This window comes from Pogoniulus pusillus, chromosome W (genome assembly GCF_015220805.1).
Source record: "Pogoniulus pusillus isolate bPogPus1 chromosome W, bPogPus1.pri, whole genome shotgun sequence".
Taxonomy (NCBI): Eukaryota; Metazoa; Chordata; class Aves; order Piciformes; family Lybiidae; genus Pogoniulus; species Pogoniulus pusillus.
In genome coordinates, this window is record NC_087308.1 from 1,307,681 (window position 1) to 1,322,182 (window position 14,502).

At 44.4% G+C, this 14,502-nt stretch overlaps 1 protein-coding gene across 3 annotated transcripts in view; it reads right to left on the reverse strand.

Annotated features, from left to right (window-relative positions):
* Positions 1-14,502, reverse strand: part of LOC135192868 (polycomb group RING finger protein 3-like) — a 669,299-nt gene that overhangs the window by 90,117 nt on the left and 564,680 nt on the right. For all 3 annotated transcript variants that reach the window (XM_064176244.1, XM_064176243.1, XM_064176245.1), the window contains one exon: positions 13,545-13,682. In XM_064176244.1, coding sequence (XP_064032314.1) covers positions 13,545-13,682 — 138 coding nt within the window. The remainder of the gene's footprint in view (positions 1-13,544; positions 13,683-14,502) is intronic.

Here is a 14,502-nt window from a genome sequence, read left to right on the forward strand (position 1 = left end):
AGTTTTGGGAACTTAGGACATAAGGATGTTATGTGATGTTTTTCTTGGGTATATCTAAGCATTATTGAAAAGGGGAATATGGGTTAGAGGACAGTAGGATAGCAGAAGAAGTCTTTTCTTTTCTGGAGATTTTTCTAATCACATCATACAGACTAGGCCAGTGGATCTGCTAGCCTAAGCAATGGATATGTCTGCATTTGTTCTTGTATCTGCTTGTGTTTGACCATTTATCTTCACAGGCCTTGATGAAGACCAACCTGATTATGACCAACCTGTTTTTCCCTAAAGTGAGCAGAAGTCTTGCTCAGATGGCAGAACTGTGAAAGGACTTGAAAGAAGCACTGACATGATGATTGTATTTGTATGGATCTTTAAGGTTTGGACCATGGCTAACGAATTTGGGTATTTTTAAGAGTTTTCAGTGATTGTGGTTTAACGGAATAGGCTCAGTTTAACAGCTTTGTAAAGGCCAAGGCCCACTCAAATTGGCATAAGATGGCAATGTGACTTTGTCTCTTGCAAGGGCCCTGCAAGAGATAAAAAACACTGCCCTAAATTCTAAAAGCAGATGAAGAACTGTGGGAAAAGGCCTAAGTAGACTAGCCTGATAGTAACATCTAGGGCATATCTTTGTATTGTATTTAGAGGTTAGTAGTTCTTAAGCACAATAGTCAGACACAGCTCATAGCTAAGGAGTGTAATGAGAACATCGAGTGGACCCAGAACTATGGGAGTCTGAGGAGAAATACTTGACAGCTGATTGACCTACAAATCTGCAATGTCGACTGCCACACAGAGCCAGTGAAGACGTGGCACACCTGCACTCTCCTGTGACTGTGATGTTCGTCTGGACTTTTGGGTTTCTGAACGAATGACTTACTGTCGCTTGCAGAAATAGCTTTTGGGATTGTTAGCTAAGCTTGGGTTGTTAGCTTGCCAGACTAATGCTACTGATGAAAGCTCTAACAGGTTTATTCCTTTTGATTGTAGCACTGTTGATTTGTAGCTGCACCATTCACCCCTGTGTTAAACAGCCTATGATAACTTCCTTAGCAATGAGGGTGGACACTGCGGTTCAAACGACAGTGACAAGGCCCATATTAGACCCTTAGGTGCTTTTGGAGCAAACAATTGGTGTTATGGTGTTAAAGCATCAAGAAGGGGCCGAGGTCATCTGTTGTGGAACAACAGAACCGCCAAGGCACTTCCCACTGGTGTGTTCCTTATTTGTGGTGATAGAGCCTGGCAAGGCATACCAAAGAATGTTTATGGAGGTCCATGTTATCTGGGTAAACTGACAATGTTTGCCCCTCATCTTAGTCAGCTTAGGGACCTAGCCCGACGCCGGCCTAAGCGATCTTTAAAATTGAGTCCTAATTGCAATGACAGCGTTCAATTATTATCCACAGCTGCTCGTGTTGCCTTAGCTGTATTTCTACCAGGAGGAGCAGCTGGAAAAGCATTAGTACAGCTAGAGAGACTCGCGTGTTGGTCAGCAAAACAAGCCAATGTCACCACAAAGGTTTTAGGACAACTATTGGTTGATCAAAATAGCCTTCACCATGCCTTGTTGCAAAATCGAGCAGCCGTTGATTTTCTTTTGCTAGCCCAAGGACACGGCTGCCAGGACTTCGAAGGGATGTGTTGCTTGAATTTATCGGATCGTGGTGAGTCCATTCACAAGAGTATAACCTGGTTGAAAGGCCATATTGACAAGATCGAAAAGGAAACATCGACTTTTGATGACTGGTTGCAGAACCTGTTTGGGACAATCCCGGGGTGGTTAAGCAGCTTATTAGGAGAAGGCTTACGGTTATTTGTCATTTTCATAATAATTTTGCTATGCGCTTGTATTGTCTTTGCTTGCCTTAAGAAGAGCTTAACTAAGGTAGTTAGCCAGGTGTGGGTTGCTGTCACGGAAGGTAGTTTGGGAGGTTGCGGGGAAAATACGTGGAGACTCACTTGTGGATTTTCAAGTGATTTATTGCTCAAACACGGAGATCCCCTCCCGAACTAAATTCCCCACCTGAGTTCTTTTGGATTGAAGTTGTAAAATAACAGTTCAGAAAATAGCAGATAAAGGAGAGTCTGTGATTTCTTTAGAGTTCTTTTGAGTCTTTAAAGTTATTCAGTCTTTAGGTAAAGAGTTCTTTCTCCAATTTACTCACTGTTCGTAGTTCAGTTCAGCAAAGTTCGAAGGTTTGGGCGGTGTCCCTTTGTTTGTCAGGATCGGGCCCAAGCAGGTTTCAGGCCTCTGCGGGCCCCTCGTCGGGCAGGGCCGATCAGGAACGTGAGGGCACCGCGGCAGGAGCGAGGCAGGCAGGCAGGCTAGCGAGCGAGCGGTAGGAGCGGGTACCAGCAAGCTCAAGCCAGCAAGCGCCGATCCAGGAAGGCACACCATTTTTATAATGTTCAAAAGAGGTGTAACCCTCCAGTTCAAGCTATTTTACGTTATTCTTACAGATTGGCACAAATTACAATTAACCTATACAATTGGACAGTTCTTACCAAAACAATTTCTAAGACCACCCCAAGCTCGGCACACACCAGGTGTTGAGCGGGCATGAGAACTGCCGTTCCCCCTAGCCAAAACAGTGGCCATTGTTTACCTTTTATCTCGACTAGGGAGAGACTTTCTCATGGGGCTGAAGGACTGTTTTGGTTTTACGATGCTCTTGGCATTAATGTGAGACACTGCAACTTTTACAGCAGGGAGGCCTGCTAAGGGCTTCTGCTACCCTCCATGACATACTCCACCCCCTGGCTCACATTAAGCCAAAAATCGGAAAACAAAACAAAATACAAGTATTCTTAACTATTATACAGCTATAAACAGTATACTAATACATAAACATTACTATAACCTAAAACAGATTAATCCTATATATATGCCCACCCCCTGAATAACACACAGCTTTATTGAATATTTACAAAGCAAGAAAACCTGGTATATGCGAAAGCAATTCAGAAGTCTGGGAGAATCCATCGTGCACTGATGCGATGAGTTTTCCCACTTACATCGGTTGCTTCCCATGCATACAACCCATTTGGTTTTGACAGGGTCATAGGCACAACTCCGATCGAAGGTAAGTTTACCATTACTGGTTGTCCCACCTTTAACCTGTGTAATGATTGTTGAAGGTGTCGAGACTTATCCGGTGGATGGTTGACATTCTCCACTGGCTTGTCAGGACAAAATGCTCTTATCTTAGGACTACCATAGTTACCCCATCGGTTATTCACGATGAAAACTGCATATGGCAAACGTTTATCCCAGTTACCTTTAGATACAATGGCATGTTTCTTAATCAGAGCATTTGTTCTCTCTATAATACCATTGGCTTGAGGATAATAGGGAGTGTGGAATACCCATGTGACTCCCTCACCTTTAGCCCAGTCTTGTACAGAAGACGCTGTGAAGTGAGATCCGTTATCACTTTGGATGTACTCTGGCATTGGCAAGAAACTAAACCACTGCTTTAAAGCTTCAATAGTTTGAGCTCCTGTAGCAGCACTAGTTGCTGTAGCCATGACTAATCCTGAAACTACTTCCACCCCCACCAGTATGTATCTCTTCCCATGTGAGGGTTTAAATGGACCCACATAATCAACTTGCCATGTGCTCCATAGCTTCTTGTCTTCTCTAATGTGTTGTGCTGGAGCTAAGTTGGGGTGATCGGTTCTAAGCCTAACTTTACACTGTGGACAAGCTGAAATGATTTCCCCGCAGGTAGTCATAGAAATTGGCCATCCTCTGGATCTACACTCGTAGTAGAGGTCTGCTTTTCCTGAATGGCCTCTTTTAATGTGTAGCCATTCAGCTAATCTCCACCATTCATCTTTCTCATCTTCAACTATGTTTATTCTCGCCAGAAAATCTGCCTGATTATTCCAGGCTGCAGCTGGAGTTTGCTGTTTAGAATGCCCTTTAACCCAACCAACTTCAAGAGATCTGGATCGGCCTATTTCTAATAGTCTTTTCCAGTCATCAGCCCTCCAAACTTCCACGTTTGAAACCTTCCACTGATTCGCTTCCCACTGGCAAATCCACTCAGTGGCACCTTTGAATGTAGAGTAGGAATCGGTGTAAATGGTTGTTGCTCCGTGCTCTGCTGCTAGCATGAGAGCACGCAACTCCCCTACCTGTGCACTGCCATCACCCTCCTCAGTGATGGTTTGGCCTGTAGCAATCTCCAAGGCAGCGGCTTTATAGCGCCACTTTGACCCCACTCTCCGAGAAGATGCATCTGTGAACCATACTCCTGATTTATCAGAGTCTGCGGTCATTTCTGGGGCCACCTGAATAGGAGAAGGCTTATATGGATGACCAAGTAGTGCCTTGTCAGGGTTGATGGGCTGCTGTAATTTGGATACCTTAGTAGGTCCTTCTCTCAGAGGCATAAGCTGTGAGATTCCCTCTAGGTAAGCATACCACTTTCTTACAGTGGCCTTTTGGGCAATTCCTTCTGGTGGAGAAGATCCTTTGAGGATCGATTTTAGCAGAGGAAATGGGCCTTGCACTACAATGTCTTGTGTAGTGCGAAGCTTTTCTGCCTCTTTGACAGCTCGAGTTAGGGAAAGGAGCCCCTTTTCCCATTCCGAGTACCGTGTCTCGGTCTCTTTGAACGCTGTTGAGGAAAACAAAAGAGCTCTACTGGGACCATTGGGTCCTCTCTGGAAAATTCCACAGTATGAGGCATTCTCGGAAAAACCCCATTCAGCCCTCAGGGCGTCTTTTGGGTGCAAGGGCCCCAACTTCTGATATGCCTTCAGTTCATCTTTGAGAACTTTCAGGCTCTCAGAATGTTGTGGAGTCCAATCCCAAACTTTGTGCTTCTTAAGCAAATCATACAGAGGACGAGCAATTACAGAGAAACCTGGGATGTGTTTTCTCCAGTAGCCCAAGGTACCTAACAATTGTTGCAGCTCCTTCCTGTTTTGGGGCATCTGACCCTTTTCAATTTCTTGAAGGGTGTCCTCTGGCACAGATATTGCACCTGCTATCCACCAGGATCCCAAGAATTTAACTTCCTGGCTTGGACCTTGACACTTTTCCTTTGGAATAGTTAGCCCTTTATCAGTTAACAGCTTTCGAATATTCTCAGCTACTGTAGCAACTTGTTCTTTGTCATTCCCTCCCACCAAGATGTCATCAATGTAATGATACACCTTAACATCTTTAGGAAGTTGAACAGTGTCAAGCAAACCTGCAAGTGTGTTGTGTGCAATAGTTGCACTATGTTTGTACCCTTGTGGGAGACTGTTGAATGTGTATTGAATACCTTGCCAAGTAAATGCAAATTGTGGTTTGTCCTCTTCTCTTAGTGGTACCATGAAAAACATGTCCTTCACGTCCAGAGTCGCCATCCAGGCATGAGAGGCTGCTTGGATCGCTGTTACTGTGGATGAGAGACTAGGAACTGCTGCAGTGAGAGGAAGAGTGTTACTATTAAGTTTCCTGAAATCAATCGTTAATCTCCATCGGCCATCTGGTTTGCGGACTGGCCAGACAGGTGAATTGTAAGGAGAATGAGTTCTGGTGATGATCTTTCTCTTCTCAAGATCAGCTATCACTTCCGTAATACCTTGCCTAGCTGCTGCTGGCAATGGATATTGTGCAACACAGGTAATGTGCGACTTTGGCAAAGGAGGAGCAGTTTGTAACCAATGAACACGAGCATGTACTAATTTTCCCCTCTTATTTCTCACCTCATAAGCACCAAAGCTCCATAATGTTCCATCTGGAAGATGCCACCTTCTACCTGCTAAAACATCAAATCCGAGAATATTATATCGACAATCAGCTAATGCTACTTCTACCAGGGTACTTCTCTTCTCCCCAGGCAACCATAGTTTCGTTTTAGCCAAGTGGCATATGTCAGGCTGTCCTGTTACACCTGTTATTTTTATCTTCTTACTAGATGGCAGAATTCTGAGGCGTTTTGCCAATTGCTCATTCAACACAGTAATTTGTGCACCTGTGTCTATTAAGTACTTAACAGCAGTTCTATCTGGTCCTGTTGGAATCATAATGAAGGGTTCAGGTTTTTCAGACCACTGACAAGCAGAAACGAAGCGATGAGTGTGGCCTGAAGCATTCATCGCTGCTTCTAGTTTTTTGACTTGTTTTTAGCCCTTTGCTGATCAGATTGACCTGACTTATTGGGAGAGGTGTTTCTGGAACCCCTCTTGCGTCCCTGTTTTGTCTTATTTCCATCCTGGCCTAATAGTTTTTTCATTGCATCAATGATGGCTTTACCCATAGCACCGATTTCAGTCTTCATGGGGTCATACTCCACCAGTCTCTTCTTCGGGTAGTCACCTTGCCCATAATAGGAATTCCGCCCCCAGAATGTTCTCGAATTAGAGCGACGGTTGATCTCAGGGCTCCCCCTGGGGCTCGACCGTGGGCTCGTCCTGGGGCTTCCCACAGGGCTTTCTGGACCACCATAAGCTTTGGCATACCTCACTTCTGGCTTCTTTCCATGTGGAGGTTTGCTCCTTCGGTCAAATGTTCTTGATTTGTACCAGGATGGATGTAAAGGTGTGGTATCAGTATAACCTAGATTTCGCCCTTTAAACATTAATTCTTCTAGGAGTTCTCCCCACGTAGTGTGGTTTAATGTGTTATCTCCTGTTCTTACCTTTTCTTGTATCGCTTTCTCAATATGCTCCCTTCTAGCCTCACACACAGTTCTCAAAATTCCTGGCAAACCTTTTACCAAAGGATGAAGCCTATTTGGTTCAATTGGGAGACTCATAGGATTTGGGTTAATTCCACGATTATCCATGGCCTGTATACAAGCCAACTTTGTGATTGTTTCAACTAACTGATCACAATTTGAAATACGACATCTGATTACCTCATCTCTGTCTGAAGGATGATAAGCACCAGCCCAATAAAGGATTCTAGAACTCAATGCAAGCTCACCCTTGGGACCATTCCCTAGAAACACTTCAGGTCCCCAACAATATCCCTTTACCTCTTCAAGAGACAAAATTACAGATTCAGCATCATTCATTATAATTCTATAAACATAATCGGTTATAGTCTCGTTAGGCAATCGGGAATACCTTTCCCTTATGTCCTGCTTCTGCAATGCGGTGTATGGTCGAGTTTTCTGAGTCGTGGTGCGCTGTCCTCGTGGTCCTATAACGGTTTCTGTCTTGAAAACGGGATTGACAGATGCGTTCCTCATGCTGTCGGTTATCTCCTCCACTTCCGTGTCGCTGCTCACTGACGCGATTGCGGGTGACGGCTCGGAGTGGGGCTGCGCAGGCGCGCTGTCCTCGTCGCTCCGTAATGGCGCCTGCGGGCGTGGCTGCGCAGAAGATGGCGTCTGCGGCGCGGGCTGTTTAACTGGGATGGACGTCGGCATGGCCTGCAGAATCAGAACCTGCAACGGAACCTGCAACGGAACCTGCTGAGGCAAAATCGGTTGAAAAGACATCGCTAATTGCGGCTGAGCCGTTGCCTGAGGCTGAGAAGGCATCGGGACTGGCAAAACCGGTTGCAAAAGCGACGTCGGCACAGGCTGAGACGGTATCGGAGCCGCTGGCGGCGGAGCCGGCTGGGCTTGCGGCAGGGGCTGAGAAGGCAAAACAGTTATCTGTGGAGAGAGCGGCGGCGGCGCGGGCTGAGACATCCGCCGAATTGAGGTCCGCGGCAGAGGGACGGGTGCCGGCCGTGCCGGGGACTGCTGCGGCGACAGCGCCTCTGGGCCCTGCTGCCCTACGCGCGGCTGCGGGGACTGCGATGGCGACATTCACAGCTGTAATTCTTGAAAGGCTTGGAGAAACTTCCCCTCTAGCCTCTCCTCCAACTCCCGAAGTCATTGATCGGTAACCGCGGGTACGTTCACGCGATTAATCTCGCTACTCAACCTGCTATTCTCAGCTTTCAACTCCTCAACCTGTTGTCTCGCCTTCTGGCCGATCTGCCTTCAACATTTTCGCTGTTTATCGAGATAATCAACTTCTCTCCTTAACTTGTCTCCTTCGTCACTCGCCTGTTTCAACTCATACTCCAATTCATCTACTTTATCTTGAGCCCGAATTAAGCCTACTGGCAGCACAAGAAGGTTTTCTTTATCTATTCCTTCCACGTCTTGGAAAGCTTTATATAGCATAATAACCATATCTATTAAATTATCGGTGACCTGTTTCATGGTATCATTAGCAAGTGCATCCATAGTCTTTCGTATGTGAGCGATCTCAAAAACAGACATCAACTTAACAACTGGATCATCTGCTACTGCCTCCAGTGAATCTTCTGCCTCCAGTGTGGCAGACTCAGACTCTGCTTCATCTGCCATAGCCTGTAGCTGCGGCTGTTGCTGCTCCATCATGATATTTTCTGCCATAAATCTGTAGTTATTCTACGGTTACAATCCCATCCTCGTCGCCAATTTGTCACGGAAGGTAGTTTGGGAGGTTGCGGGGAAAATACGTGGAGACTCACTTGTGGATTTTCAAGTGATTTATTGCTTAAACACGGAGATCCCCTCCCGAACTAAATTCCCCACCTGAGTTCTTTTGGATTGAAGTTGTAAAATAACAGTTCAGAAAATAGCAGATAAAGGAGAGTCTGTGATTTCTTTAGAGTTCTTTTGAGTCTTTAAAGTTATTCAGCCTTTAGGTAAAGAGTTCTTTCTCCAATTTACTCACTGTTCGTAGTTCAGTTCAGCAAAGTTCGAAGGTTTGGGCGGTGTCCCTTTGTTTGTCAGGATCGGGCCCAAGCAGGTTTCAGGCCTCTGCGGGCCCCTCGTCGGGCAGGGCCGATCAGGAACGTGAGGGCACCGCGGCAGGAGCGAGGCAGGCAGGCAGGCTAGCGAGCGAGCGGTAGGAGCGGGTACCAGCAAGCTCAAGCCAGCAAGCGCCGATCCAGGAAGGCACACCATTTTTATAATGTTCAAAAGAGGTGTAACCCTCCAGTTCAAGCTATTTTACGTTATTCTTACAGATTGGCACAAATTACAATTAACCTATACAATTGGACAGTTCTTACCAAAACAATTTCTAAGACCACCCCAAGCTCGGCACACACCAGGTGTCGAGCGGGCATGAGAACTGCCGTTCCCCCTAGCCAAAACAGTGGCCATTGTTTACCTTTTATCTCGACTAGGGAGAGACTTTCTCATGGGGCTGAAGGACTGTTTTGGTTTTACGATGCTCTTGGCATTAATGTGAGACACTGCAACTTTTACAGCAGGGAGGCCTGCTAAGGGCTTCTGCTACCCTCCATGACAGTTGCTCAAAAAGAAAAAGAGGGAATTGTGGAAGAATTTCTCACCAGTCGAGGACATAAAGTCATAAACATGGGTAACTTGTGCTGAGAACGTCCTTGGTTCCCAGCGAGGCTAGGAAATCGAGATGTAAACAACTGAGCACCCCACACACAGCTGCAGTGGGCAGAGACTAGATAACCAAGGGGGCTGGAGTGGGTGGTCTGGGAGGCTGACCCTTAGAATGTTGTGATAAATTAACCTATGTGCACATTACATGTAACCTTTCAATTATCACCTGTAACCAATCTTAAGCTGAGCACGCCTCTTGTTAGAACGCATATAAGTCACTGTATTACGGAAATAAAGTGGATTTGACCATCTAACCATATTGGTGAACAAAGAGTCATCTTCCCATAGCGCTCCACCGAATGTGTTCTCCAACAGTGGATGGCCTGATACAAAAGACAAGTGGAAGCATGGGACTCCTGTAGGTACTGGAACTCATCTGTGACAGAGAGATGGAACTCATCTGTGATGAAAGGATCTTCACCTCTGCATGCATGAGAAGCAAAGTGGAGCAGCAGCTTGAAGAATGGAAATGAACTGGACTTAGTTGCCCCATTTGACTGTCCCAGGGGTGTAGGCACAGCATTTGAGATGACTGTGGACTGAGCCAGATTGTGCCGAGAAGGACTCTAAGAGAATCTGCAATGAGTGATTGAGACTTTGCGTGAGCAGTTGCTTGGATGCATGGACTGCAAAGATTTGAGTGAGAATGGACTGGGACTGCCCATTATTTGACGTTGAGTGCTGCTGAGCACAATGAAGATGGAAATAGAGTTCCTTTGTTTGTGAAAAGAATTTGTTGGGAGAATTGTATGGGTGTTTTCTGCATTTGGGTGGGGATACAACCTGTCCAAGGGGTGGTTATTTCCTGGTGGGGGAAGTCCAGGACATGTATGTTGGGTAATGCAGGAGAGTGGCAAGATCAAGTGTGTTCTGCAAAGAAGTTTTGATGTGGACTAAGGGAGTTTGAATATGTACAAGTTGTTATTGAGTCTCTTTCAGGTAGTGGATGTCATCTGAGAAGTCCCATTTGATGAGAAGAGTTGTGCCCAGGATCTGAGTGACAGATGGATTTGAAGAGAAGCACCAGAAAGATGCAGGATTTGGATGGCACTGTTCACTATATAGAGTCTATTTCTAGTTAGATGAGTAGTGTGATGAGCAGGAATTATGGGATTGAATACAGGGGTGGAATGTCCCAGCTTGAGGCTATAGGGTTAAAAAAAACATTCTGGGGACTAGAAGATTGTTATTCAATCCCATAATTCTGCTATCTCTTTATAGACTGACCACAAGGTCAGTTCGTTCTCCTTTCCTCCTCCTCCTGCCCTGAGTGTGTGGCGGGAGCCAATTTATTTGGAACATGTAAGCAGTAGGCTGTGAGACAATGAAATTGAGAGCAGCCCTGCAGAAAAGGACTTCAGGGTACTGGTGAACAAGAGCCAACAATGCACACTTGCAGCCCAGAAGGCAAATTGCATTCTGGACTATATCAAAAGAAGCATGGACATCTGTGCAGAGAGGAGCCCACACTGGAGCAGGTTTCCTGGCAGGACTTGTGACCCTATGGAAGGGACACAAACAGGAGCAGTTTGTGAAGAACTGTAGCCTATGGAAAGGAGTCACATTGGAAAGGATTGTCTTCTGTGAGTGGGACCTCGAACTGGAGCAGGGGAATAATATGAGGAGTTCTCAGGAGAAAGGAGCAGTAGAAACAACACATGATAAACTGACCATTCCCCATCTGCCTGCGTTGCTCAGGGGAGGAGGCAGAGAAAATTGAGAGTGAAGTTAAGCCCAGGAAGAAGGGAGGAGAAGAAAGAAAGTGTTTCTAATACTTTGTTTTATTTCTCATTGCTCTTCTCTGATTCAATTGGTAATAAACTAATTCTCCCCAAGTGGAGCTTGTTTTGCCTGTCAGGGTAATTGCTGATTGATCTCCCTGTCCTTATCTTGACCTAAAAGCCTTTTGTTATATTTCTGTTCTCCCCTGCCCAGTTGAGGATGGAGAGTAATAGAGTGGTTTTGGTGGATACCTGGCATCCAGTCAGGGTCAATCAACCATGATGAAGAGAAGCACAATCAGTAAATTGAAGTCAACAGGACAATGCCCAAATGAAAACCAGTAATTACTGGTGTACATCAAGGGTCCATACTGGGACCAATAATATTTAATATCTTCATCAGTGACATGGACAGTGGGATTGAGTGCACTCTCATCAATTTTACAGATGACACCAAGCTGAGTGGTACAGTTGATCTGATAGAGGGAAGGGATGCCATCAAGAGGGACAGGCTTGAGGAATGAGCCTCATGAATTCAACAAGGCCAAGTGCAAGGTCCTGCACCTGAGTTGGGGCAATCCTTGGTATCAGTACAGACTGGAGGATGAACAGAATAAGAGCAGCCCTGCAGAGAAAGACTTGGGGGTACTGGTGGACAAAAAATTGGACATGAGCCAGAAATGTATGCTTGCAGCCCAGAAAGCAAATCATATCCTGGTCTACATCAAAATAAGTGTGGCTAGCAGGTCAAGGGAGGTCTTTCTCATGAGACGCTACCTGGAGTATTGCATCCATTTCTGGGGCTCCTAGTATGAGAAAGACATGGACCTATTAGAGTAAGTCCAGTGAAGGGCCATGAAAATGATCATAGGGCTGGAACAACTCTCCTCTGAGGAAAATCTGAGAGAGCTGGGGTTGTTCATCCTAGAAAAGAGAAGGCTCTGGGGAGACCTTATTGCAGTTTTTCAATATGTAAAGTGGGCTTGTAAGAAAGATGGAGAGGGACAAGGGGCAACAGTTTTAAACTGAAAGAGGGTAGGTTTAGATTGAATATAAGGAAAAAATTCTTTATGGTGACGATGGTGAGGCACTGGAATAGATTGCCCAGGGAAGTTGTGAATGTCCCATTATTGGAAATATTCAAGGCCAGGTCAGATGGTCTTTGAGCAATCTGATCTAGTGAAAGATGTCCCTGTCCATGGTGAGGAGTTGAACTAGATGATCTTTGAAAGTCCCTTCCAACCCTTCCAACTTTCCATTTTATGATTCTATTATTCTAAATGATTATTCCTCTTTACTCAGCACTCATTTGACCACATATGGAATGCTGTATCCAGTTTTGGCCCCTGCAGAGCAACAAAAATGTTGATAAACTTGAGTAAGTTCAGACAGTCACCAAGATGGTCAGGTTGCTGGAACAGAGGCTCTATAAGTAGAAGTTGAAGGAACTGGGTCTCTTCTTGGAGAAGAGAAGTCTTAAAGGGGGCCTAGTTACAACCTTCCAATACCTAAGGGAAGCCTATAGACTATTGAGGTACATGGTTGGAGAATGAGAAACAATGGTCATAAATGGAAACAGTAAGTTCTGACTGCATATAATGAGAAAAAAAAAATCTCCACAAGGATAATTAAGCACCAGAACAAGTTGCCAATAAAAGTCATGGCATCATCATCCTTGGAAATTTTCATGACTGAGAGATGCTAGTCTGAGAATTAGACTGAATGGCAGGGGACTGCGACTAATACCAACAAAGAGAGATATTTTCATTATGTGTGCTGGTTTTAGAATCTGAAGTAACAGAATTTGCAGAGAATAGAAAAGCCTCTTTCTTCCCTTATCCTCCACCATGATTTCTTGCCATAAACAGTCCAATTATGTACTTCATGCAGGGAAGGTGTCACCAGCTGATTCTACACAAGGTTGAGTTTCACTCAGAGTAGAGAAGTAGGAGACGGTATATGTGCTACTTTCCATTAAATCAGTCTTTCAGTAGTATCCAAGTGTTATAACCTATTCTCTGCATTGAGTAAAAAAATTCTGCTAGGGCAGAAATTTATTTCATGACCCTTCATTTAAGGTAATGAAATAATCTTTCAGGAGTAAGTTTTAACTCAGGTTACTCATAAGTCTTTTGGTATATTTTAAGACTTATCATGGAAGAACACACTGAGCTACACTGCCAACTCTGATAAAGCTAAGAACCAGTAAGAGCTACATGTTCAGTGAACCGGAAGGGAAGAAAAAAAAGGATGATCAGCATCTTTAAATTAAAAGGGGGAGAAGTAAATTTGGAGAAAAATCTATTTCAGCTCCTCAATTTAAATAGCCATTTTCCGTTTCTTTCCATTAGAAAATGGTGTGTATGCTTCAGTTTTTTAACAATTTGCTTGGAAAGAAAGACACTGTTTCGAAAATAATCCATAAGTTTGCAATTGCCAAAATAATTTTTAAACATTAAAATATTACCTCATTAAAAGAAGAAAGGTTAAGTTTTTTAGCAATGAACTTCTTTAGATGCAAGACTGTTGCTTGTGCTGAGCAGCGGATCCATTTTCGTTTCAATCCACGTAATTTGCTGCTATTGCATTCCAAGCAGATGCTTACCTTCAAGAAAAAACAAACACAGTGAGAGCTAGTTGACATAATTTTCTGCAGTCCCCATTATGTATTTCACATGCAGCATTTGAAAGTCCAACAAAAAAGGTGAAAATGTAGAATACTAGTATTCTTTAAAGCAAAATACATGCAGTGCCATAAAAAAAAGTTGTCTAGTATTTTGTCATCTTACTGTTAAAGATTGTTCAACTCAAAAAGGATTTAGACAAAAGTTTATGGCAGAACTTTGGGTTTGACTTATTCCAGAGCTTTATTCGAATCACAAAGGTTACAACTAGTTCAGAAACAGCCTGGGTGAAGGCCAAAGATATCTAATATGAAAATCTGTCAGTATTCTGCACTCATTTCCCTTCCCTCTAGGGATTTCATTTCCTGAGCATGTTGCAGAGGCACCCATAAAACTGTCAGCAACAACCACCTGGAAATGTGGATTTATTGTAACCAAAATTGCTTGGCACTCCTTCCAACATAGTTAACTTAAAAGTTTGGGTGACTGTTGCTGTCTGTTCTGTGGCATAGTCAGCAGAATGTCTATAGAGGAATTACTCCAGGAGCATAACTGTACACGCTCTGCCCCAGATATTAAATGAGTGAATTAGAAGCAGAATGACCCTGTAGCAGTTGTGGAAAGACTTGAATAAAACCCTATAAGGTTTTGGAATGGAACAGATAAAGGGGTTAAGTGTGCTGTCCTACATGCGTGTTTAGTTCAGGAAAAGGAGGTGTATGGCAGGAATCCCCGAACCACTGTCCATATAATGCCCTGATTTGGGTCAGAGCTAAAGGAACTCCAGGCTAATGATTATCA